The following is a 27305-nucleotide window of genomic DNA, read 5'->3' on the forward strand; positions in this document are numbered from 1 at the left end:
TTTATCACCTTCACAAAATATGAGCTTTATTCTTCTGTATTTTTCTGCCATAAAACATACAACAGTGCGACATTCTCTGGATAGCTGAGCACACAGACCCTAAAAGTTAATAAATACATGCAGTTTTGTTCAGTGATATCTCAGGATGGCTGGCTCTTAGGAACAGTGCTGCAATGACAGATGAACAATAAACAATTTCAGCGGTGTACATACACTACAGATCCATCCACTGCAGTCCCCAATATTGTTTACACACAGTATTCAGCATGTGAGTGGATTACTGTAAATGTACAAAATATACATGAATAAGCACACATTTACCATTTACCCATACACAGATATATACACAAACAGTTTGTACTGTTCACAAACACACACATCATTTCAGACAGCATGTTAACACTATATGCATAAATAAAAAAAGGTGAAGACAGGCTTAGATCAAGGACTGTACATTTACTGATCATTTGTAATCTCATTTATAAATAATGCCTTCAAGAAACAGCACAGCTTTGCTGAGAGTGAGACAGCATTAAGCCACTTTGGTTAGTTGGAAGCCAAATCAAATGAAAAACATCAATGGTCCTATATACATTTCTAATCTTTTTAGAACTTTCTAAAGAAAAAAAATATTATTGTAGACCTCTCAAACCATAGCAAAAACTAGATAACAGTAACACTATTGATTTATGTTGTTCAGAGAACTGTATTTGGCACTGATTGTAAAAAGCTAAACCATCAAATGTAATGTTATGTGTTTCCAAAGAAGAATTTCCAGTGTGATATGATCTATCACAAATCATTCTAATATGGTGATAAAATTATTACTTGTAATTTCTTAAATAAAAATTTTAACCGGTAGTGTATGTAAATCTATATTTAAACATCTAAGTCATTTTGTAGAAGCAACCAAAACAGAATTTTATTCACTTGGCTTGGAAATGAAAGTAGTAAATGATTCACGTGTCATCTCTCTTCCCCTCTCCACAGATTGTAGACCCCATATGTTGAGGCGGGCCCTCTAAATCCCCTCTGCACCAACAAACCTGTCATTTCAACAAGATGACTCTTTGACACTGTACATAAAAGAGGCTTTCCGGCACATCGCCAGCCTGATTCTGATCAGTCCTTTCTGTCAGATTGTAAAGATGGTTTGCATGAGTGACCCTGGCAGATACACACTCTATGATATCTAATACAGCAGCCACCTCAAGTTCATACATGATGATGATCTTATGAAGGAGAGGCACAGTTTCAAAAGGCCATTTGCTGTTAGACAAATCACAGATTGGCAGAACAAGACTGATAACACACGCCCGTTGTATATGAAATCAAATAGGCTTGCAATAAAAAGCTTATGAACAAAATATACTCACTCCACTGTATATGAACAAAACATCTGCAGAGCACAAAATAGTTTTTTTTATATTTCCAGAGGAATTTTATACATGAGCATGAGTGCACTGTTGTGGCCTTTTTCATCAGAGGTTAGAGTAAAAAAAAATACAGTAAAAATACTTTAAAACAAAAATGGTTGCACTTTATTTTACAGTACGTGTACTAACATGTACTTATAGTGTACTTAAAGTGTATTTATCTAAGAAAGTTCAGGACTGTAAAATAAAGTGCTACCACAAAGATAATGGATATTAACCTTGTCATCAACTTACTCAATACTCAGTGAAACTGATTTAACAACAAAACCATTTTCTCTTTCATTAGAAATATATGATACCATATCTGGATAATGTTTTCACTATGTGTAGTCAAATCCTGAAACTAATAACTGAATAAAGAGTTGTTTACCAGTAGACTGGTCTCAGTCTCTCATCTCTTTAGTAATTCTCAGGATTCAGTCTGCCAGGTGTGATGCAGCTGTGCTGGGCTTTTGGCATATCTGATCATCCTCTCTGCATACTTGAAGCAGATTTGGACTGCTCATTAATAGGTTGTTTTGCTCGAGTCTTAATAAGGGGACATTAATATTTACGCTCACATTCAATCCTGGGCCATTCTAAACCTCTAAAAAGCCAAAAGGAAACATGAGGGTCTTGTTTAAATGAACTGTAAAGTATAAAGGTGCAGAAGTTTTATTATTGCAAAGAAAGTCTAACGACTGTCAAAATATGATGATGCCTAATTGAGAATTATCTTGTTATGAACACAACATAAGTACACTGTATACAACAATGAGGAATGAGGGTTAACTCAAGCCTTTTAAGTTTCTCCAGACCTCCAACACAAGGGTTACATGAGGACATTTGACCTGGTGTCAGGTAGTCGCAATCCCACCAGACCTCCGCCTACGAGCACTGAGGAGGCCAGAAGAATGGGGATGGCTTTGGTGATGCCCACTAAAGATCCAAAAATCAGATTTCCCATCACTGCGGCTAGCTTGCACAGGGCATTACAGAAGCCAAATCCAGTTCCTCTGAAATAGAGAAGTGGAGGGAGAGAGGATGGAAGAGGAAAGGGTAAACGTTGGTGTTACATTGATATTTAATGGGCTTTGAAATCATTAAACAGCTTTGTTGCATGTCTGTTAGCATATTCTATTATTTATGAGTACAAACAAACCTTCTGTCCGTAGGGTACAGCTCTACTGTCACAACATCCAGGGAGTTCCAGGCGGAAATACTCAACCCATTGTACAAGCACAGCATCCCAATCATCATCGACTCACTTGTGCCAAACCACAGGAAGAAGCAACTGATACCAGACAGAATCATGGAAAACCCTGACGAAACACAGAACATTTACAGCAAAACTATTCCTTCACACATTCAAAAAGTATGAATCTCAAATATATCTGCAAAGTGGTCCAACCTGAAACAAAATCTTGTCTCACCTAACATAGACAAGCGGCCAATTTTGTCCATGAGCAGTGCAGATACGATGTTACCAGGCAGAACAGCCAGTGTTCCCAAGAAATTGACAAAGTAGACCCAGTATGCACTATAATCATCCTCAAATGTCATTTGACAGCCTGTTTTGTTGTGGTAAAATGTGCTGTTTACCACATCTGTGTTTATAAGCTTGGAGTCATCAATATCTGTCAAATGAATAAATTAACGAGATTTAAACCACAGTAGAAAGCAATAGTTACGTATTTGCAGGCATGCAGCAAAGTGGTAAAATGGTGAAAATGTGGTCTGTTTTGTGTCAGAAATAAATGACTGTTTTACCAGTGTTATAGAAGACAGCCTCAATAAACGTGCAGTTTCGAAAGAAAGATCCGACTGATGTCACATCCTCAAAAAAGCAGCTATGAAAAGTGGAATTGATGAAAGTGACAGACTTGAATTTCATACCTATGAACCTGAGGAACGGATTAAGAAAATGATTTATGTGATAAGCACACACAGAATAAAAATTAGTACAATAAGAAGATGATTATGGTTACAGTTTGAATAAGTCACCTGTCACTGATAAATAAGCTATTAGTGTGTATCTGGTTCTCAAGGGTGAAATTGAAGGTGAAGTCTTCAATGCGCTCATTGTTATGCCTTTGTACTTTGGAGGCATATTCATCGGCCTGAAGATGTCTGATGACGTCAGGGAACCACACCGATAAACCATAATACCTGCAGAAGTACTGAGTTCTTTAATGATAAGAAAGAAAGAAAGAAAGAAAGAAAGAAAGAAAGAAAGAAAGAAAGAAAGAAAGAAAGAAAGAAAGAAAGAAAAAGAAAAGAACGACAGACTAACAGAACGACAGACAGAAAGCACGACAGAAAACAGAACAACTGACAGAAGACAGAACAACAGACAGAAAGCATGACAGAAAACAGAACAACTGACAGAAGACAGAACTATAGACAGACTGAACAACAGACAGACAGAATGACAGGAAGACAGAACGGCAGAATGACTGAAGACAGACAGAACTATAGACAGACAGAACAACAGACAGAACAACATACATACAGAATGACAGGAAGACAGAACGGCAGAATGACTGAAGACAGACAGAACTATAGACAGACAGAATGACAGACAGAACTATAGACAGACAGAATGACAGACAGAACAACAGACAGACAGAACTGTAGACAGATAGAATGACAGAGAGAACAACAGACAGACAGAACAACAGACAGACAGAATGAGAGAGAGAACAACAGACATACAGAACGACAGGAAGACAGAACGGCAGAATAACAGGAGACAGACCGAACAACAGAAAACAGACAGAAAGACAGACAGACAGAGTGATAGACACACAGACAAAATGAGAGACAGAGAGAACTACAGACAGAACTATAGATGGACAGACAAACAGACAGGGGTGCATTTCCCAAAACCATAGTTGCTAACCTGTTAGGAACTTTGTTGGTTGGCAATGGAATTGCAACCAACAAAGTTTTATGGCTCAACTATGGTTTTGGGAAACGCACCCCAGATAGACAGAGAGACAGACAGAACAACAGACAGAGCAACAGCATGACAGACAGGAGATCTTACCCAAATGACAGTGTGAACCACACAATAGCAAGTTTGACTGTACTGTCTTTTACTGGATAATTAAAACACTTCAAGAAGTTTAACCAAATCTGGAAGGACAGAAACAGGAGTTTTAATCATCTTTATTTGAATCATAAAAAACAATAAGTATTCTATAATTTCTGCTAATGATTACATAGATGGTATATTTTCTGAAAGGTTACACATCATGACTCACCCCATGAAGCTCAGTCTTTATTCTGAAGATCACTTTCGAGAAAATGTTGCCAGATTCGGTCTGCATCTCGACAAAGTCATCAATCTGCTTTGGGATCTTAATTCTGTTCACCTAAAAGAAGAAACACCAGTTACTAGAGTTCACACTGTAAGCTATAGTTCACAATCCTGATTTATATCCCAGATTTTTATTTTTCTCTACATATCAGATTCAAGTCTAGATTGGAGAAAAGTTTGAAGAAAAAGATCTCAAATCGGATTTGGTCCACTTTTGCCTGCAGTCCATATGGGCTATTCTACAGATTTTTTGGTCATGTAATGCAATGAAATGTGAGTATTTTTTTAAGTTTGACTTGTTCAGTATATTCAGTATTTAAAAGAGAGAGAATATTTTAGGGAGATATAAGAGTGTCTAATTTGGATGACAGCTTGATCTCCATCACTAGGCTGCTCACCAAGCAGCTGAATAAATGACACCAGAAACATCTGTGAAGCCCACATACAGGGCAGGATAAGACAATCATGTATGAATTTAAGCGACTTTAAAGCATGGTTGGTGATATAAGCAGCTTAAAGTTAACGCAGTGAGGGAATCGACTCACGGTGAAGACTTTCTCGGGCTGTCCACGCGCTCGCATGTTTGTGTCATGAATCTGCTTGAGGATCATCCAGGCCTCATCGTGCTTCCCCACCTGAAAGGATAGAGCAGAAAAATCCCTAAGAGATTAACTGGATTAAGTGGAAACCGCAGCGCTAGATGACAACCGCCCACCTCTATTGCCACGGCAGGCCTAAAAGAGGGGTGTAGGGAGTCACGACAAGCACGCGTCATTAGCTTCAAAGAGAGTCGTGTTCCCTTAAGTCAGGCTGTTTCTTCAGATGTTCAAGTCATAAACTGATGCTTTTAGAAACATGCAGTAAACAATAAAGCAGCCATAAGCATCTGAAATGGATTTTGCCCATTTTCTATTTGTAAATTACCCTTATTTCAAACTCAACCAAAACTATAATGAATTATACACTTTCTTTGTATCTCTTCACTTAATTTCACACACTCCTTACCTCCAAGTAGAACCTTGGGCTCTCTGGCATGAACGTTAAGGCCACCACGGCACAAACGCAGGGGAGAGCGCACACCACCACAAACACCCTCCAGCTGTGGAATTTATAAGCTGAGCCCATACTGAAACTCCAGCCTGAGGAAAACATCAGACCATTTTTCATGTTATTGATCCAGCACAGACAAAGGGCTTGGCTCCTCGGTAGCACTTCAAGCCACAAAACTGTAGGATTTGAACTAGAAACATTTATCAGTAACTGTTGGGATGTCACAGTGATTATGGTCTGAGTGAACACATCCATTTCATTTGTCCAATGCTGATTGATTACCGTACATAAGAGATGAGTGTGGTGTTCCAGGTGAAGGAACTGAAAAAACATCAGGATTAATGGGTGTTATAGGTTGGGCTTCCTTTTATAATGCAGTCCTGATTTGAGGTTGCAACATAGTATGGAATAACTAAATAAAAAAATCTACATCTAAAACACTGTTAACAAAAACAAACTATTAAAAATTTGTTTCCGTTAACTGAAATAAAGCTGAAACACATGATTGCCCAGTTCTGTTATAATATTCTTATAGTGCATATATATAAAAGGACTCATCAACACACCATTCAAAACTATTCTGCATTTCTAATTTTCAGTGGTGTCAGGCAGGTTTCTGAAATCACGTAAAGCAGCTTTAAGACTGACATGAACTCAGAGAGCGCAATAAAATTATCCCAGGCTGAAAATGTGCTTTTCTCATTATATTTCATTTTAAGTGGCTCCTTTTCTACTTCTCCTCCATATGCATCTTCTTTTTTTACCAGTAATGTCTTATTCACTGAGCTGTAAAACAGTGTAGGGTCTTAATGATATTATTAAAGTGGAAATGTCCTTTGGAAAGGCACAAGTGTCTTTCATTTATGGTAATGTATAGTTGCCATTAAAGGAATAGCACAAAAAAAGTTGTTTCGAATGTAGACAAGTTTGCTTCTTCATTGGAATAGATATGAAGAAATGTACCATTACATAACTTGCTCACCAATGGATCCTCCACAGTTAATGGGTGCAGTCAAAATAGTCCAAATAGCATAATCCACCATTAATCCACACAACTCCTGTATATTATTTACCCTTGGTAAGCAAATGATGTAAAGGTAAATTTCACCAAATCTGTTCAGATAAAGAAACAAACAAATCTACATCTTGAATTAAATAATGATAATAGGTCACATATAAAAAAACATCCTAAAATGAAGAAAAAGTCACATAATACACACACAGTACGTAAAAAAAATCCTGAGTTTTGAAAGAAAGTAATATGGCATGATGAAATATGGAATTCAGTGTGTGTGTGTGTGTGTGTGTGTTCATTAGCGTATCTCTGTGAGGACCTGTGGTAAATAATGAAGGTAACACTACACTGCAGTATAAGTGAGAGTTATGAAGCTGTGATTGCAACAGCAGCCAAGCCCAGAGGGTTAATGTTTCACCCATGTCATTGGAAATCTCATTACATAGATTATGTGCATAATTGACTGAGGAAACGGGTGACTGAGTCAGCAGCTACAGCAGACCTACGGTATTGTACATTGGCTTGCCAGTGGCTCTACTCACAGTCGGCTTTAATGCTAATGAAACAACACAGTAATACACACACACACACACACACACACAAACTGTGTAAATGTAATGACTTGAAACATTTCCAATTGTAAGGACATTTATTTTTTATTGTGTTCGAAAACCTAGCAAGTTGCATTCAGATGCAGTAATTTAAAGCATCATAGGCACCAAAAAAAACCTAAATTTCAAATTTTAAATTTTAAATTGCAAGGGCAATGAATTCCGAATTGCATATAAGCATAATACTCAAGCAAAAAAACATGGCAAAAACAGTAAAAGTAATATTCTAATATGCGATTTTGAAAGAGGCACATGAGGTATGATAAATGTTTATTCAGTCTAATTAAAAAATATATGATTTTTCAAAATATGCGAAATGCCCCCAAGTTTGCCAATCTCACGATCAAATCGGAGGAATGCGTTTTGTCCTACATGAGCCAATGATTCCAACAACATAAGACACATGATCCTGCGACTGACGGTTTAGGAGTTACGAGCGATTTCGTATTTTCGACTGCTGTATATCCATACAAATTTCAAGTCTCTACAACTTACGGTTTGGTCTGCACGATCATTTTTACGTGGAAATTGCTCATCTGAGACTATTCAGACAATTTCAATAGGATTTCAATGCTACACGCTTGAACCCTAATTAATTAAATATAAATGGAAATGAGATTGAGCTGCAGGATGTTTATCTGTGGATGTACAAACCAAGTGATCAATGGCAACAGAGCTTTTAAAAGTGGCAGGATGAATTACCCATATAGTACATACCGTGCACTTTTAAAAGCTATGTTGCCATTGATCACTTGGTTTGTTCATCCACATACAAACCAAATACAGTCCTTTCTAGCATTCCTAGCAGTCTTTCCTACTATAAAATTCTGAAAAGCTCTATTCCAAAATTTAGTAAACTCCCTACTGTCCACTGCCTACTCAGCTCTAAAACTTTATAAGTACTTTATTTGGATAAAATAAAGACACATAGAACACAAATATGGTAAATAACCTACTTTTGTGAACTAGCCCTAGGTTTTTCGTCCGATTGGAACCAAAACAGCACAGAAAGATTCTCTGGAGAGTGAATATCAATAATTATCAAAAAAAGTTGAACTTTCAACTCACCGTTGCAAAGAGATGCCAAAATGTTAGAAGCAGGAAAGGCAACTTTTAGTTAAATGCCTATAACTCCTGAACGGAAGAGATATCTTCGTCAAATATGGAACACTTATGTAAGAGCTCAAGCTGAGGTCACAGAGAAATATAATAAGGGAAAAAAAACATAAAAATGGCTATAAATAGGCAACCATTTGTCCTATCAACATAAAAATCTTGGTTCTAAGTGCCACAAGTGTCTACTGTATGCGTATATTTAAAAAAAAATTAGCACCTATTAGACAAGGTTAATGGAGGCTGATTGTAACGAAACTCAGTTGGCCTGTGTGACTCACGGCCCCAAAGGTCTGTGAGAAATCACCAGAAGTGGCAGGTGGCAGGATTTGCATTGTTTGAGGGTGTAAATGATTGTAATTTGTGCTGTTTTATGCACATACACACAAACTTTACCTCATGAACCACTGCTAGCAATGAAACCGTTTTTTAAATGACTGAGAAGATGTAAAAACCCTACTTTTGCAAACTAGTCCTAGGTTTTTCACTCAATCTGGAAAAGACCACAACCGTGCAATTCTCTGGACATTTTAGGTCAATAATTATCAAAAAAATTTTGAAATGTACCCTTTAGGGAGCTATAACAGAGTCCTTAAGAAAAGGGAACTGTCCAAATATATCCAAAAACCTATAAAGCCTAAACAAAAAACTCAAAACTTCACAAAACCCGCAAACATGCAATGTTTCAGGGGGACTGGACCACATCTGGTGCTATAAAAGTCTTAAACATTTTATAAAATGTCACATTTCTATGTTAAAATCATCTGGATTTGGCAAAAATGATTTTTTGATAAATGATTTAGGTGGTTACAGGCTTGCTAAATAATAATGTATTTTTCCTCATGTGCTTAATTAAGTGCTTGAAACCCAGTTATCGCTGCTTGCAGCTAAATATATTAGTTCTGTTTGTTAAAGCAAGCATTAATATTACAGTCTGAGATTTAAACAACTTCCCCCCCACCCACCTTTGATATACTTTGGTGCTTAACCCCAAGACTGTCAGCATTGCAAACAAGAGCAATACCACAAATTGTGCGCCCTCTTTATGTGCCATTTCACAGACAGTAGTTTTATACATGCCACAATAGTTTACATCCAACCAAACTAAATAATCATCCTTTCATAATTAAATTATAAGGAAATTTCCACATAGTAAAAGGGGTGGTGTGGATCTTAAGGACTTGCATATTAGATTAAATTGATTGAGATTGGCAAAAATTAGCACATGTAGACAGTGAGATACAGTAACTGATCACTGAATGACCATATACTTTGAGAACAAGGGAGACTGAATGTAATCTACCCACCCATGGCTGCCCCTCTTCATTGTATACACAGACACCCATTTTACAAAACCTGTGACCGTTTCCCATTGATTTTAGACTATAATACAGACTCCCTAATACTCTCCTAGCCACTGTGTCTGACAGCTTGTCCCCTGCTTGGGCTCCACCATGGGCCATTCATAAATCAAGCACTCCTTTCGTTTTGTCTCACAAGGCAAGGAGAAAAACCTCATTATGATCAATTCAGAGAGAACAAAACAGAGCAAACACCTCCCCCCGCCTACCAAAATAGGAGTGAAAACGTTGTTTTAGCCAAGAGACTATTCTCCATATCCATTCACCTCCTCCCTTCCCCTCTATTCCATCATTTCGTTACTGATGAGAGCAGCTTATTTCCAGAGTAGAGGTTCTCATAAATCATCGGACTATGCTTTCCCCCACAGGAGTCACTTCATCCTTTAAATATCCCTGCAGTGCTCTGTTTCTACATTAATCACTTAACCTAAAGCTCAGATGTTCTCCTCTCCCTCACAGTCATCACTGCCAACACGTGCTGGAGGAACAGCAGACACCTTGACCTGAGCTCGCCGAGAACACTGTTGTAATCAGACTCTACCTGTGTCTTGTGTTATTTCATTTATATGTAAATGAAAAGATAAGTTCAACTTTTGCTTGCTTACTAGAAAGCATCACCATAGTTTTAAGGAGATATTACCTCGATAAAACCATGTTATTTTAGACATGTATAGTTACAGTCCCATGGTTTTTAGACATATAGCATAGCATTTTTTGAAATAGAAATATTCTGTAACAATGTAAAATAAAGGAAAAACCTTGATAATGATGATTAGCAAAACATTCTGGTTATCTTACCGTAGTGAGGAATGATGGCCCAGGCCATGGCAGAGGCATAAATCTCTCCAATCATCCAGAACATGCAGAGCCAGCTTAGATGCTCTCCACGCTTCTCTCTTGCCAATACCTCAGCAAAGTATGAGAACACAATGGGCACTGCTCCACCAATCCTGAAGGACAAGACAAGGAAGAATAAAGTTCAGAGGGTCCAAAAGCTCAGCAAATTATGACATCTGTTTCTAATTTCATCTACTTTCCTTTATAGCGTAATTTTAAAATGTGGATCTGTGGACTTATTTAAGTTGTGTTTAAGCGTGTAAAATAGAGCCTGCCATTACTTTTAATAAACCTTTCTACCATCACCAAATGGAAATGCAAAAAAATTTTCAAAATGGTTTCCCAAACGATCTGCCATCGGTTGAAAAACAGCTCAAGAAAGTATTGATAATGATACACTTATCAGAAGAGTCAACCTAAAAGGTCTTGTACCGTACAATATGCAGACGAAAAAATATTTTAAGACTAAAAAATTGGTTTTTCACTTGAGGGCAATAAAGAACACTCCTCGCTTATGTCAATTCCAATTAAACAGAAAACACTTTATTGGTGTAAAGTAATTGACTAGACTGAATTAAGTCTAGTTTGTGAGATTAATTAGTCCTGGGTGTCTTCTTGAGTTCAATGTTCAAATAAAAACATTGTAATTTAATTACTAAATGTAGGCATTTAAAAGAATCAAAGAATAACCAAAGTTCTTTTTTTAAGTAAGGATGCATTAAATTAACACTTTAATTCAGTAAGGATACCTAAACAGAGTTTTGAGTCTAGATTAAAAAGTGGCTAATGTTTTAGCACATCTGATCTCTTCCAGAAGCTGATTCCAACTGCGGGCGGCATAGTAACTAAAGGCAGACTCCCCTTGTTTTGTGTGAACCGTTGGTATTTCTAAATCCTGATGATCTGAGTGGTCAGTTAGGTATATTATTTATATTCAGTGAGCATATCTGCAATGTATTTTGGTCCTAGGTGATTGAGTGATTTATAAACGAGTAAAAGTACTTTAAAATCAATCCTAAATGTAACTGGAAGCTAGTCGAAGGGCCTGAGGACTGCTGTGATATGCTCAGATCTTCTGGTTCTAGTAATAATTCTAGCAGCAGCATTCTGGACTCTGCAGCTGTCTAATGGTGTCCTTGGGAAGGCCGGTGAGGAGACCATTACAATAGTCCACCCTGCTGGTGATAAAGGCATGAACAAGTTTCTCCAAGTCTGGACTGGAAACAAAACATCTTATTCTTACAATGTTTTTAGATGGTAGTATGCTGATTTACAGTAGTTACTGCTTTGACAAGATTCCTGACTTGATTTTTAGTTGAATCAAGGTATGCATTCACCTTGAAAACTTTGATTTGATTTACATTTTTTCAGAACTTCCTATCCAACAAATAATTCTGGAAAAAAAAATGTATTTTGGTATCTTTCAAGAACATTAAGAAATCTAACTGTACATGGTACCAATCATCACTACAACCAAATTGACATTTTAATTAGCAACAACATTCTGTGAAATGCATAATAGGAGCCACAAGCCAAATGTGTTCAAAGATTCACAATAACTCCATCATCAGAGAGACAAGTGCTTTAGCCATGGACCCACAGACAGTCTCCGCCAGCAATGGAGAATCAAAGAGTCAAGAACGCAGCACTGTAGAGGCTATTGATCAAGCCAGATGTAATGTATTGCCTGTCTGAAAAAGACTATTATCTAAAGAATAGGAGAGACATTCTCGTTTTAGAGGTGGGTTGATAAAAGATGCCCATTGTACAGTTCCTCATGATACCAACAGAGAATTCTTTCCAGAAACCCAAGTCAAAATGCAGATGGGGACTATGTCTAGGTAGTGTATTAAATTGATATTTTCCTATGTCTGCTTGCTTACACACAAGAGCGGCAGATATATTTTTACAGTTTTTTTTTCTTCATTACAAACTTCACAAGAATCACCATAGGATGTACAGTATGTGCTCAAAAAAAGGATACGGATTATGGTATCAAATATTAGCCACAATCATAACTGCATTTTCCCCATCAACATCTTTATACTTCCCTTCTTTATATCAACAGCTTTTTATTTTTTATATACATATATATATATATATATATATATATATATATATATATATATATATATATATATATATATATATATATATATATATATATATATATATATATATATATAATAAAAAGCAAGGTTGGGGGTTCGAATCCCCGGGAACACATGATATGTAAAAATTGATAGCCTGAATGCACTGTAAGTCGCTTTGGATAAAAGCGTCTGCTAAATGCATAAATGTAATTTTTTTAATTTAATTACATTTTAATATAAAGAAGAGAAGTATAAAGATGTTGATTGATATATATATTGTATTACACCCAGACTATTGTTCAGCCTTTTAGAGTCTCTGCTGATAAAAGTTAATAGATATTATTATGTCTTACCTGTCAATTTTTATCAATTTAATGCATCCTTACTGAATGTATGTTTCTTTCAACAAAAATCTTACTGGCCCCAAACATTTCAACAAAAGTCTAAATATTGATATATTTCTTTGTATTAATAAATCTAAAGTCTCTGTCAAGATCCACGTTTTGGACTTGACAAATGTAATATCTTGAAGATGTACCACAGATTGTGTGGTGAAGGAAACAGACTCACCCGAAGCCAGCTATCATGCGACAGAGCAGGAAGAAGCCATAGCCCTGCACAAAAGAAGACAGGAAGGCGAAGAAGCCATTCATGGACATGCAAATCAGCAGACACTGCCGTCTGCCCACCTTGTCAGCCATGCCTCCCCAGAAGAAGGCCCCTACCATCATCCCCAAATACACAATGCTGCCTGTAGTAAATAAGATGGGGGGGAGAGAACAAAGTGAAACAGTGAGAACACACAACTCAGGTGGAGAAATACACAGACTGACGCAGACATATTCAGGAGAGTTTGTTTTTTCTTCATTCTTGTTTGGCGACTCATTTATATATACTGGTTTATATGCAGTTGCTTCCCAGAGCAAGAACACCATTAAACTTTCATTTGACTGATGTTTTCACCTAAGGACTTTCTTTGTTGTTTTCTGGGTGAAATGAAGGAGACTTTCTGTGATGATGATGCTATAAGCAAGGGAGTTTGTGTGCGGTAAATGTTGATTACATAAGTAGCCCAAAGGAAAAACAAATAACCATTAAAAATGTATCAGACTTCAGTGATCTCAGAATTCTATATAGAAGACCTCATCACAAGATTTAACTGAGAAAGAACTTCTGCTATTGTTTATTGTACTAAGATGCCTTTCATAGGAGAATTAGATGGTGCACAGATAAAAAAAAAAAAAACACCCTGAATATCTGTTAAATATAGCAATATACACCAAATACACAAAATAAAATAAAATAAAATAATAATATTCTTCTGTAGTAGACTGATTTTTCTATTTCTATTTAATCTGTTTAACATGCAATTGGAAAAAAATGGAAAAAGCTTGGTTCATTAGAAGTAAACAAATTTACAGTTGAGGTCAAAAGTTTACACCCCCCTTTCAGAAGCTGCTAAATGTTAATTATATTACCAAAATAAGAGGGATCATAGAAAATGCATGTTATTGTTCATTTAGTACTGACCTGAATAAGATATTTCACATAAAATATGTTTACATATAGTCCACGAGAGAAAATAATAGGTGAATTTATCAAAATGACAGAGTTCAATAGTTTACATCTATGATTCTTAATACTGTGTCCTTACCTGAATGATGCACAGCTGTTTTTTTTTTTTTTTTGTTTGTTTTTTTTTTTTTTTTTTTGTGATTTGTGATTTGGTTTTATTTAGATGTTCATGAATTCCTTGTTTGTCTTGAACAGTTAAACTGCCTGCTGTTCTTCTGCCTGCAGGTCCCACAAATTCTTTGGTTTTCCAGCATTTTTGTGTATTTGAACCCTTTCCAATTATGACTATATGATTTAGAAATCCATCTAGTAACACTGAGGACAACTGAGGGACTCATACGCAACTATAACGGAAGGTTCAAATGCTCACTGATGCTCCAGAAGGAAAAACCACGCATTTAGACCCAGGGGGTGAAAACATTTGAACAGAATGGAGATGTGTTTGTTTTTCTTATTTTCCCTAAATATCATATTTTTCATTTAATACTGCCCATCAGAGGCTACAGGAGATAGTTACATGTTTCCTAGAAGATACATAAGTTCAATTTACCCTGATCTTCAAATTCAAAGAAAATGGCACCCCCTGCTCCTAATGCATGGTTTTTCCTTCTGGAACATCAGTGAGCATCTGAACCTTCTGTTGCATATGAATCCCTCAGTTGTCCTCAGTTTGAAAAGATGGATTTCAAAATCATACAGTCATTGTAAGAAAGGGTTCAAAAACACAGAAAATGCTGGAAAACGTCTCTAGGTTACGCATGTAACCATGGTTCCTCAAGGGAAGGAGACGCTGCGTCAAAAACGCAAAAGCAATGGGGGAATGCGTCTAGCATGAGAAACTCTGAATATCGTGTGTAATCTGTCCAATGGAAGAGTTTGACATCATGGGCAGGGTGACGTAAGTGACCAGGAAGCTGTTAAAGCACGTGCCGTGCAGCTGGTGTAAGCTTTGAGTATCCCTGCCTAGTGTGTTTCCAAAGAGCATAGCTTAGGACGAGAGGACAGAAGCGCCTGGAGTAACTGGCATATCTAGGCCATAAAATCTTGCAGAAGTAGACCACCCCGCAGCATTGCAGATGTCCAGCATGGATACACCTAATAGGAAGGCCTTGGAGGCTGCCATACCCCATGTAGAGTGAACCTTGGCCATGCCGGGCACAAAGTCGAGATAAGTAGGGGCCACTGAGAGGGCCTGAAGATCTCCAACTCTCCTCAGAGAGGTGATAGCCAACAGAAAGGTAGTTTTAAGGGTCAGATGTCTGTCTGATATATCTTGTATTGGCTCAAATGGAGCTTTACAAAGAGCCTCTAACACCACAAGCAAGTCCCAGGGGGGAATACAGGACTGTACTGGGGGCCTCAACCTCAGCGCACCGCAAAGGAAACGTGTAACTAGGGGGTGTCTTCCCAAAGTCTGACCATCGAGAGGGACATGGTGGCCGAAATGGCCTCCACATAAACCTTCAGCGTGGAGTGGGTCAACCCTGCAGAGAACCTGGCTTGTAGAAACTCCAGAACGGTACCAACTGGGCAGTTAGCTGGGTCAAGCTGACGGTCTCTGCACCATGGGGTGAAGAGTTTCCACCTCAGGGTTTACAGTTTGCACAGTACAGGAGCTGGATAAATTAGAGAGAACCAAAGGGGACATTGTGATGTCTCTCGAGTCGCAAAGAGGTCCACATGAGCTTTGCCAAAAAATTCTCCATATCTGCTTCACCACCTCGGGTGAAGCTTCCATTCCCCGGGCCTTGGCGCCTGCCTCGACAGTATGTCTGCTCCCACATTTTACTTCCCAGGAATATACACTGCTCTGAGTGAGAGGAGTTTGCCCTTGGACCACACAAGGATCTGGTGCGCCAGCTTGTACAAGGGGCACGAACACAGACCTCCCTGGTGGTTGATATAAGAGACCACCTATGTGTTGTCACTGCGCACCAACACATGGTGACCCCTCAGGTCTGGGAGGAAGTATTTTAGTGCTCAATAAACGGCTAGAATCTCTAGACAATTGATATGCCATGTCAGATGGTGACCACTCCACAGACCATGGGCAGGGTGGCTACTCATGACCGCACCCCAACCAGTGAGGGACGCATCCGTTGCTAGTGTTACAGGGTGACAAGGAGCTCCGAACACCGGGCCCTGATTCAAGAACCAAGGTTTCTTCCATATGTCTAAGGCATGGAGGTATCGCCGCGTGACCTTGATAGTTCGAAGTGGATTCCCCCTCATTCCAGACGTGTCTGCATCGTGGTCGAATCCCACACTACGCCTAGATAGGTGGTTCTCTGAACTGGAGAAAGTACACTCTTCTTGGCATTCAGTCTCAAACCCAGCTCCCCCATATGTGCAAGAACGACATCTCGATGTCGAACCGCCATCTGCTCTGATTGAGCTAAAATCAACCAATCATTGATATATAATTGAGAATGTGGATGCCCTGCATACGCAGAGGAACCTGAGCCACATCTAGACATTTCTGTTTGGCAGACTGACCCACCGTGGGCACTGAGGTGAGACGGGGACTCTGTAATGCGGTGTACGTTGCTCTACCCCAGCAGGGGCTGCCCTCTGAAGCCCTGACCCTCCGGTGTCAGGACTTCTTGGACGAGGACTTCTTATCTTCGATCACTGCCCTAAGATCTTGTTTGGGCTTAGAAGTCCCCGACCGAGAGCTCTGTTTTTGAGCCTCTCTATATGAGGAGCTGGCATGCGGCTGGGGCATCTTGCTGAGGGAGAAACTTATGGATTGGCGCCACTTGTTTATGTGCCTCCTGAAACCTGTCGACGACTGAGCTGACAGCGTCGCCGAACAGGCCAGAAGGCTGAAGCAGTGCATGCATAAGGCAAACCCTGTCCTTCTCCTTCAGACTGAATTTTAGCTGTTTTGTCAGATATAGAGAGCATAATAGAGAGAAATGAGGAGAAGTTGGTGGATTGATAGTTGTATTTAAAGAGATGCATTGACACTTTTTACACAGAGCATGTGCTGCAATGTACAAAACCTTTTGGAGATTTGCTGATTTTTCAAAGTGTCAATTCTCAACTGATACAGCAGCTTTCTTTGTGACCAAGCACTAACAATTTTGCTGCTGTAGAACCAACACAGCAATTAATAGTGAGAAGTAAACTGCTTTGTTGGTACAGTAACAAACCTGCTAAATAGATTCACTTTGGAGATCGTCCCCTTGGAATTATAAGGTTCTATCTGCGTTCTGAGCAATTTTGAGATATTGAGCTTCAAAGTTTTTGTGTTCCAACTCAACTTCAATGACATTTTTTTTGGTTTTATAAGATTCAACTTATTTTTTAAGTCAGTTGAAATTACTTGTAAACCCAAATTAAATAAATGTATAAATCTAAAGCAGCAACTGAACTTAGATTTTTAAATAGGCTTGATATAGGCAGAATGTTTACATTCCCCTGAGAAACTTTTCATTCCCTGACAAAACTGGCGATGGAAATATTAGGAGGTGGAAGAAAAAAGCAAATGCAAAGTTATCATAAGAACACAAAGCACTTAGCAAGAGAACCAATTTTTCCCATATTTCATATCTTTCAAGAGGAAAGCACAAGTGCTCATTAGTTCAGGGCTTTTTAAAAATGAATCACACCCATAAGACGAGCAACTTACAAATTAAACAATAAACTATACTTTTACTACCTGGATTGATGTGATTTTTCCATTGTCAGCTTGTCTTTAGGATCTGTGCGTAAAAAACATCTGGGTGTATGGAGCAACCAAGTTGAAATGATTGTTGCAGTATGATTTATATTCTGTTGCTGAATATATGGGCCATAAAATTTAAAATAGAGCATTAAACAGAGAACTGAACGAGAATAAAAGGTTGGCAAAATAGATTCAGAAAGGCAGGATTATTTTAAGCAAATGTTCTCTGTAAAATCAAGTGTGTGTGTGTGTGTGTGTGTCTATATATATATATATATATATATATATATATATATATATATATATATCTGCCTTTTTCTCTCTCGCACACATTGAGAAGCTGTGCAGGTCTTGTAATCTCTGCAGTGGGTGATTTCACTGCAGTTTAGCCAAGCTCAGTGTCTCAGTCACCAATGCACAAAACAAGATAGATAAAGAGAATAATGAGAGAGGGTGGACAGAGAAAGAGAGCGAGAAAAGGGGTTATGATAAGATGTAGTAGATAAATCAGCCACAGATTTATAGACGAAGATAGGCTCCTGAGTAATGGAAGATATATTACACAACGTGTTCACAACACCATCCATTACTGTAACTGTGTGATGCAGCAATTTTCCATTGCCTTCTTTCTATAGAATACTAAATGCTAAATATAATACTAAATATATTTGAATCAAGACGAATAGTCTGATTGTAGTTGGGTAATAAAGCCAATAGACTGTGAAACTACATTCTACTAAATTGTCCTGTACAGGCAGAAATGGCTCAAATAATGTCTGCATGTATGAACTCATGATAGCCTTGAATAATGCCTGGGAGAATGATAGTTCATATAAAAATGCACGTATGTCAGTAACGTTACACAACTTGTTCAGACCACGTCGGTTCTGGTCATACAGAACATATCATCCAAACTCTCAAAATGTTGTTTCTTGAAAATTCACTACAGCAAAATAATTTGGTCTCAGTAAAAAGCTCAAATAGAAAAGGCCCCTTATATTAAGCATCTGTTTAAACATTTGTTTAAACATCTCAATATTCTTCAAACTCGAAGCATAGTGTATGAATTTCTGCTGGTGACTTTTTTCTTTTAGCTTGAAAGTATAAATCACTGTATACTGTGTATTGTATGGAAAAGAGAAGCCTGGACATTCTGCTAAACCTCTTACTATTAGATTTCATGAAAAAAGCATACAGTACAGTATATGGTTTTTGAATGACTTGAGGATGTTTAAATGACTACAGAAAATGAATGTGTGAATTGTGATAAGGTTTAAACATCAGAAGTGGAATGTGGCACTGTGCCATTTCACTAGTCACACTATGATAGCAAACAGAAAAAGAGTCAACACTTGAATGCTAACTAGGACCTGCAGAAAGTTCGTATTCTGCAGCATCCCACACTAAATCACCACTGCATGACTGTGTCTGCTGGAGAACAGCCATTACCTTACTTACCTTACCGAGAGATACACGACTGAATTAGATTGTTGTAAGTCAGCAGGCTCTGAATTTCTGCCTAAATATCTCCTTGAAACAATGCATTGTTCTCTAGAAAAATGTTTGTAGTTTTTTGTAGTAGGTTTTTTTAAAGCAAGAATGACAGTCCAGACTTCTAAACTGTTACAAAAAGAAATCCATTAAAAATAAATCCTTTCAAACTTTCAATTCATCAAAGAATTCTGAAAAAAATATCATTGTATTAAGTAAAAAACATTTACAAAATATACTTTATACAGTATCTATCTATCTATCTATCTATCTATCTATCTCTCTCTCTCTCTCTCTCTCTCTCTCTCTCTCTCTCTCTCTCTCTCTCTCTCTCTCTCTCTATATATATATATATATATATATATATATATATATAATGTTTACAATATTTCTGTTTTTAATGTATTTTGTTTTAAATAAAAGCAGCTGTTGTGAGTTTAAAAAGATTAAAAAGAAATAAAAGCATTTCAAAGCCATTTCTTTTGATCCCCAAACAGTGTTTCAATCTTTCTGGCTGAGGAGCAGCAAATTCTTCTGCTGATGACCGTATCTGATCTCAAAAGCCAGTAGCTGTACCGGCAGTCACAGCCGGCCACGTGCGATTATGTCTTAAAAGCCATTGACAGAGTAAGGACAAAGAGAGAGAGGGAGCATGAAAGAGAGGGAAGCAGAGCATGCCACACAATGCCCTGAGGGCTCTCCAGATGAGTGCATAAGTGAAGAAAAAGAAGGATAAAAAAAGAAGGATAGGGAGAAAGAGAGATACTCAGACTTGATTAAACTGATAAAACACATAAGAATGTCAATTTATATGAATATCAATGACATGACCCTAAACCAGGTCAATGAGAACCGTTTAAAGAAGTATCATACACTTGCTCAAGTAATAACAAATTACATTTGGTAATGTTGCTTCCTTTTTGTCCAGTATAGTAAACTGTCTGGCCACACTAAATAATAATCTACTTCTGAATACAACAGCCTACAATAATTATAAATAAATATAATAGGTCATGTAATTCAAAAGAAAAAATACTACCGTGTTTAGTTAATATTTTTGGAAAATATTACTCTCATGCTCAACTTGACCATTTCATTCAAAAGTAAAACAATGATTTTAAGATCATATTTTAATTTAAAATTGCTGATTACTTTTTAAATATAATTTTTTAATGTAATTTTTCCTGTGACAGCAAAGCAACATTTTCCCCAGTAATAACTCCAGGCTTTAATGTCACATAATCCTTCAGAAATCATTCCAATATATTTATTTGCTGCTTTTCGTTCATCGTTCAAGACCTTTGTTAATCTTTGGAACACAGATTAAGATATTTTTGATGAAATCCGAGAGCAAGGGTCCTACCACGGTCAAGGCACAGAAACGTAGTTAAGACATTGTTAAAATAGTCAATGTGACATCAGTGGTTCAAATGTTTTAATGTTTTAGTTGTTTTAACAACTTCCTAAAGCTACGATAATACTTTTTGTGCAAAAAAAGAAAACTAAAATAATGAATTAATTCAACAATTCTTACCCTAGGGCACCATTTTGGAGAGTATCACGACACATGCACATGCTCTGATTGCAAACAAGACACAGCTCGTGATTGTTATACACTAACAGCACCACATGCATGCTTTGTTTACATGCTGGAAAAGCACACATACGGCAGTTTGTTTATTTAACAGGGACAATACACTAGGCATTGTTATACAGAGACAACCGATGCCGTGTACATAGGGCATATAGCATGCAGCTAGTTTGCAGCCCTCGTCCCTGGCCTCTTCTGTGGCACGGTCCCTTGCATCGTGATCTTCTCCAAAATGGAAAATGATATCACAAAATGGTTACAGGTTTGGAATGACATGAGGGTGAGTAATTGATTATATAATTTTCTCCATTTTTGGGTGAACTAAGCCTGGCACTAGCAACACCAAGCTCACGGATTGAATTCCCAGGGAATGTATGATTGTTAAAATGCAAGCTTTTCATACAATGTGTGATATGCATGAATATAGTGTTTAACTACAGTAGTTACATTCCTTCTACATTCTTACCTAGCCATCCAGAGCTCGAGTCAGGCACACACATATCCGTCTCTGCACTAGGAAGAACAAAGCCCACAACGAAGACCTCCACACCATCAGACATGAGCGCCAGGCCCAGGGTGAAGAACAGCTGCCACTGAAACCTGCCATGTCCACACTCCTGTATGATGAGCTCGTACTGCTGCGCCAGCTCCTCCTCGTCCGCCTGCCTCTCGTTCTCCAGCTCTCTCCGGTCCTTCAGGCCATCCGCCACCGGCTGTCCCAGAGCCAGCTGTCCATCTCTGGCCTTTGCATCCGAGGGGATCCCCTGGTACTCCCCTTCATATATCTCATCCTCATCATCGTGACCCTCAGTGGCGTCGCTGGATCCCTCTTCATCATTAGCGTCATTTCCTGTGTAGTTCCCACCCGGCTGGCTGTAGTAGTCATCGTCTTCATCCCGGAAGCGCTGGTAGGAGCGACTTTGGGAGTACTCGTCTGAGGCACGGTCCACAACTTTGATGACCTTCTTAACAGCTTGTCGTTTGGTCTCCTTAGCAATGTCTCTGGCGCCCTTCATGAGGGAAGACGTGTCTTGTGGAGCTGTATCAACCATGATTAGATGTTGGAGGGGAAGAGGTCTGCAGTCACCACAGAAGAGGTGCTTTTGTCTTTATGGCTCTCATGAGTCTGGGAGAAACACAGGTTTAAAGTTATATTGTGAGGGCTAAAGCTTTGGGTTACATAGGTCATAAAACTATGCACTGTATTTAGAGTTTTTTTTTAAACAAATGTTATAGACTGCAATATAGTTTAGTGATCGTAAACAGAAAGTGAACAAAATTTTGTATGGCGATGAAACACCATGTGATCATAATCTCTGCCATACTGCGAGCCATGTACACCATGTGAATGAGTCGGGGACTTTACAACAGCTAATGGATCAAGAGAGTGAGCTTGTTTTACTTTCATTGTGTTTACATGCCGTTGGGAAGCTGAGTGCTCAGGCTGTGGAGTAATCCATTATTGGCTGACTGAATGGATGTGGACCATGTGTCTGTCTGAGAGGTCCGGCAGCCCCAGTGAACTGCATGATTGGCCCCTCGGTGAAGACACAGCACTTCCCCCCAATCTACCTGCGTAATGCTGTGGGATCTGCTCACAAATGATGGACGGTAGAATCATCCGCGTAGATCATCAGCTGTAACAGCTTCGGATAACACTGTAATATTTCAAATACAACTAAATCTAAATCAGTCTGAGATCATTTCCTAACTGAAAAGCAGCATTCTCTGTGTTTTACTGATCGGACTAGGACCAGCTTAACCTGAGAGCACAGTTTAGGTACAATCAGTCGCAAGTGGATTGAAAATAGGCCTCATGATAGCCTCTGTCGAAATGATGTATGGTGTTTCTGTTCTCTACGCCTTCTCTGGTGCACTGGGGTCAGGTTCTATGCTAGAACATTACAGCATATTTGCCAAGCTGGCATGAATAACAATGGTTTTAAGAGGCAAGCTGTAAAATTACCTGTCGATATGTTTAAGATAAGGAGAGGGGGCAAATGTGAAAAAAAAAAAAAAAAACTAAATGTGGCATTTCAAATCATTTCAGCCTATAAGAACAAAATCAGTTACAATATTTTACACAGTCAGTGAAATTTCTTTCAGTTTCAGGGTGTAAAATAGGCTAAATAGTTTACATATATGTGTTGTTACCCTGATGTTTATTTTTTTCTTAGGTATAAGTATAATACTCACAGAAGTGATTAATATAAGGCAGAAAAAATATAAAGTGCTAACGATTTTAAATTTAAACAGTTATTATTATTTTTATGGACTGTCTGACAGACAAGTAAGCTGAAAGAGTGAATGTCCTTTTTTTGTTGTTGTTGTCAGGCAGTGTGAATAAGCCAGGTTCAATCTCCTAATGGTTTGGAGAGGACATAATCACATTAAAACAAAAAAAACATGACCTTGTCTATAAGAAGGACAGGGAATCTTGTGCTAAGAGATTGCATCAGGAATTTATTATATTATGGAGACAGAGGAAAGAAGAAAAGTTTTGGGGAAGGTTGAATTAGCTGTCTGGTGTAAAAAAAAAATTTTTTATGAAAATCCAAGCAAAATCCAAAGCATGTGCTGTCAATTTTACTAACATTACTTTGTTTTTTCATTTTGAATACAATTCTTCCATTTGTGCAAAAGGCCTCATTCAGCCATAAATTCATCAAGACAACAACAGATTTCTTGTTCAGCAAATTTTCATTTTTAGTAATTTATATGATTGTTTTGACAGCTGTGTATATATTTTTATTGGAAAATCGTGTTAAGTGAGCTGTCTTTATTTCAATCATCCTACAAAACAAAGATACCCAGGATAGTTTTTTAATAGTTGAACATATTTTATGCCACTCAACACACAAGAACACTGATAATCAACAAATGTAAAAAAAATGAAGCCAGCAAACAGCGAAACAATAAGTCTATGACACTAAGTGCGTAATTCATGCTGCATTGCTGAACTCACAAACCCTAAAACTCACATAACCTTTTAGCAATATGAAATTCAGCTGTCACAAAGACAACCGTGTTCATCTATTTAGGACAACATTTGGAGGAATATTAAGAAAACTGCATTTTTTTCAGCATACGCTGTCAGCACAAGATTTTTTGTCTGACAGTGCGTCGTGACAACTGAACAGATGGAGAGGAAAATCATTTTGAAACCTTCCTCTAGTCTCAATTTATTTTCTAATTCTATCTGAATTATTTTTGCTAATATTATGGCATGACAGTATTCAGTTATTGTATCTAAGAAAGACAATGTTGAGTTATGGCAAGGAAAACAAATTTGGAAGAAGTAGTAGTCTACATTACAATGTAAATGAATCCCGCTGAACATGTTTAACACTATTCTAATGTACTTGCTCATATATATGTCCATCTTGAATCTGTGAAACATCAGGGTATGATGACGCACTGGCATGCATGCTAAAGAGAAAAAAGTAGGCTGGGATTATATGAGGCTTGTCGCTCTCAATCACGACACGGCCGGCTGCATCACTCTGCAGGTAATTCAATAAAGCCTATTCTCAATGGGCAGAGCAAACCTTCCCACCAGCATGAGCACTGCTACAGGAGCAGATTCTAATCTTAACATCGGACATGTGTTCCCAGTCATGCAAACTAAACGCAACAGACAAAAAAAAAAAAAAAAAAAAAAAAACCTTAGAAAAAAGTCTTGAGGATGCCAATATTAAAGGACATTTACTGCATATTTACACAATGCACCAAATAAATGATTTATCTCTGAATTGCCTTAGTGGTTATGCAGCCTAATGAGGCAAATGCATGCAGTTGAACTATATGACAGCAAAGATAAAAGCCTGGTCAATGCAGCATCACTGATGAAATGCTCTGCAGTCCTCAAGGATACAACCTTGGAATTACTGTAGAGCTGAATGAGTTTAAAGTGCATGACTAAAATGAAAAGCTGGATTGGTCTCCGCTTTTATAGAAAGCATGGCCACAATTGTTTTAATTCATTTTCTTTTATAAAATGGCTAAACATGAGCATTTTACAACCAGCTTATCCATAATCAAAATGAATTTTAGGGGATTTAAAGTTTCAAGACTTCGGAAAACAAACTTGTCTCAGTCCAATAAAGCTGAATAAAAAAAAATCACCCAATAAGTGACATGGCTCAACGAGCCTATTAAACCTTATTTGACTCAAAACAAAGACTCAAAATTTGGCTGTTAATGATTTTGGCTGTGTGTGTAATTATCTAAGATAAAAAATAAAGTAGGTCTATACAAATATAAATGTAAAAAATAGAGAGAAAAAATAGAGTATTGGACATAGAAAGCGGGTCCTGTCAAAATAATGTACTAAACTAATAATAAGAAATTGACGAATTAATGTATTTTGTAGTTATTGATAAACTTGTATGAGATAAACAAATACATATTTGTAAAAAAAAAAAAAAACTTTGGTTAGGCTAGCCTACTACATTTTTATCAGCCTACAATACCCGTGGTAACAGGGTTGCAGGTAGGCTAAAGCTTTAATACAGTCAACGCTCAGTGTAAAAACTTGTTGTAGAAAGGATTCAATTTATGTTACTTTTTGGGTGTCATATATCCAAGAAGGAATATTAAAAAAATGTCATACACTTTTGTAATCTTGTTCTTGGCAGTTCTCTGTCTGTGTGTCTCAGCAGTGCTCGTGGTGCCTGCGGCGGGGGATCCGCGCGCTGTGCTCTGTTCCAGCCACCGATCAGTCGCTTTCGTTCATGTCAAAACTGACTCCTGAGCAACGCTCAACACCGGCCACTCTCCTCTAATCATTTTTTTTTTTATAAACGAACGAACGGAACGTATAAGGACTATGTCTAAATTAAACACATTCAAATAAACCAATTTTAGTTCTGTTTTTGGGGTCCAGACCTGAACGTCTGAATAAACAACTTTTGTTGCCTGGACAAACTGAACTGTCAGTGTAATTTTAATTTCCTGTGCATGCGTCTTCTTTATGACAAACTACACAGTGCTAGTCAGATGATAGTAAGAATATAAAAAAAAAATTATTTCGTACAGTGATATAGCAAAATGTGTTGTTATGAGGCTCTTTAAAGATTTGACTCACCATTAAGGGAGCAGATGATATGTCGATGTTTGCTCTCCATTACGAGACGCCCGCCGTTGCTAATGAATAAACATTTATTTGTGTCGTAAAGATATTCGTCAACTAAAGCAAGAGCTGACGGTGTTTAAGCGCTGCAGCTCCGTCTCTGCAGTACTTCAAGGAACTGAAGAGAGAGAGAGGGGGGGGGGGGGGTGGACTTGCTGTGTGTTGTAGTAATAATGCTATGCGGAGAGACCTGACGGAAACACCGCGGTATGACGTAAAGAAACCCCCTACAAGAGATGTATGACGACTGTCCTATTGAAAGTCAAATCCGGCATTTGCAGATCACGACAAACTGGCGTGATTTAAAGGTGCACTCAGCATATTAAGAGGTTTTAAGAAAAGTTTAATGCATTGCAATTAAGAAAGTTTTACGCATTAAATTAGGGTTTGTTGGTCTTTTGCATAAGACATTTTATAAACAACCTCAAGATTTCACGTGGTCGAAAATGCTTGGAATAAACTGGATATTTCTGTTGTGACAAACACCTAAATATTCAGGCCTTTTCATAATCCACCCTTTTTATTTAGAAAAACAAAAACTAATTCGAAATTGAGTTTCATGTAGATTTGATTGACAACTTTAATCAATCTGGCTGCATGAAATGAAAAAACGCTTTAGGTTGCTTAACGTGTTCCCTGAGATAAGGGACTGAGCGTTATGTGTGGGAAAACAAATTTTTTACATTCTGATATTCATGTTTGTGAAGTTGCACAAACCAATGGTGCTTCAGAAGGGGCGGGGCCGAATGCTATATAACTCAGCCAGTAACGGCATTCATCATTAGAGCTGTAATCGGGCCTTAAAAGTTAGGCCCGACAGGACCCGAGCCCGACAGGTTTCGGCCCGAGCCCGACAAGTACATTTTGATTGACAGCTTTTTTAAAGCCCGAACCCGTTTACAGCCCGACATTATTCAAATGTGCGCACGCACACAGCTCTTTTGCCCTTTGCCAACAATGAGCAATTTATTCATGTTTTAACATAATTTACTCATAACTAACGTAGACTAGACCACTTGGAAGTTGGAAT

The 27305-nt window shown here is 37.9% G+C and overlaps 1 protein-coding gene across 1 annotated transcript; it reads right to left on the minus strand.

Moving 5' to 3' along the window:
• On the minus strand, positions 1-26385 carry sv2ca (synaptic vesicle glycoprotein 2Ca). The gene is made up of 13 exons (XM_052555551.1): positions 26231-26385; positions 21611-22270; positions 13388-13568; positions 10686-10837; positions 5743-5876; positions 5283-5372; positions 4682-4792; positions 4465-4553; positions 3420-3584; positions 3186-3319; positions 2849-3052; positions 2578-2737; positions 1-2431 (listed from the first exon to the last, which is right to left on the minus strand). The coding sequence occupies exons 2-13, from the start codon at positions 22194-22196 to the stop codon at positions 2248-2250; spliced, it is 2190 nt and encodes a 729-aa protein (XP_052411511.1). The 5' UTR covers positions 22197-22270; positions 26231-26385; the 3' UTR covers positions 1-2247.
• Between the last annotated feature and the right edge of the window lie 920 nt (positions 26386-27305).

Source organism: Carassius gibelio, chromosome B5 (genome assembly GCF_023724105.1).
Source record: "Carassius gibelio isolate Cgi1373 ecotype wild population from Czech Republic chromosome B5, carGib1.2-hapl.c, whole genome shotgun sequence".
Lineage (NCBI taxonomy): Eukaryota > Metazoa > Chordata > Actinopteri > Cypriniformes > Cyprinidae > Carassius > Carassius gibelio.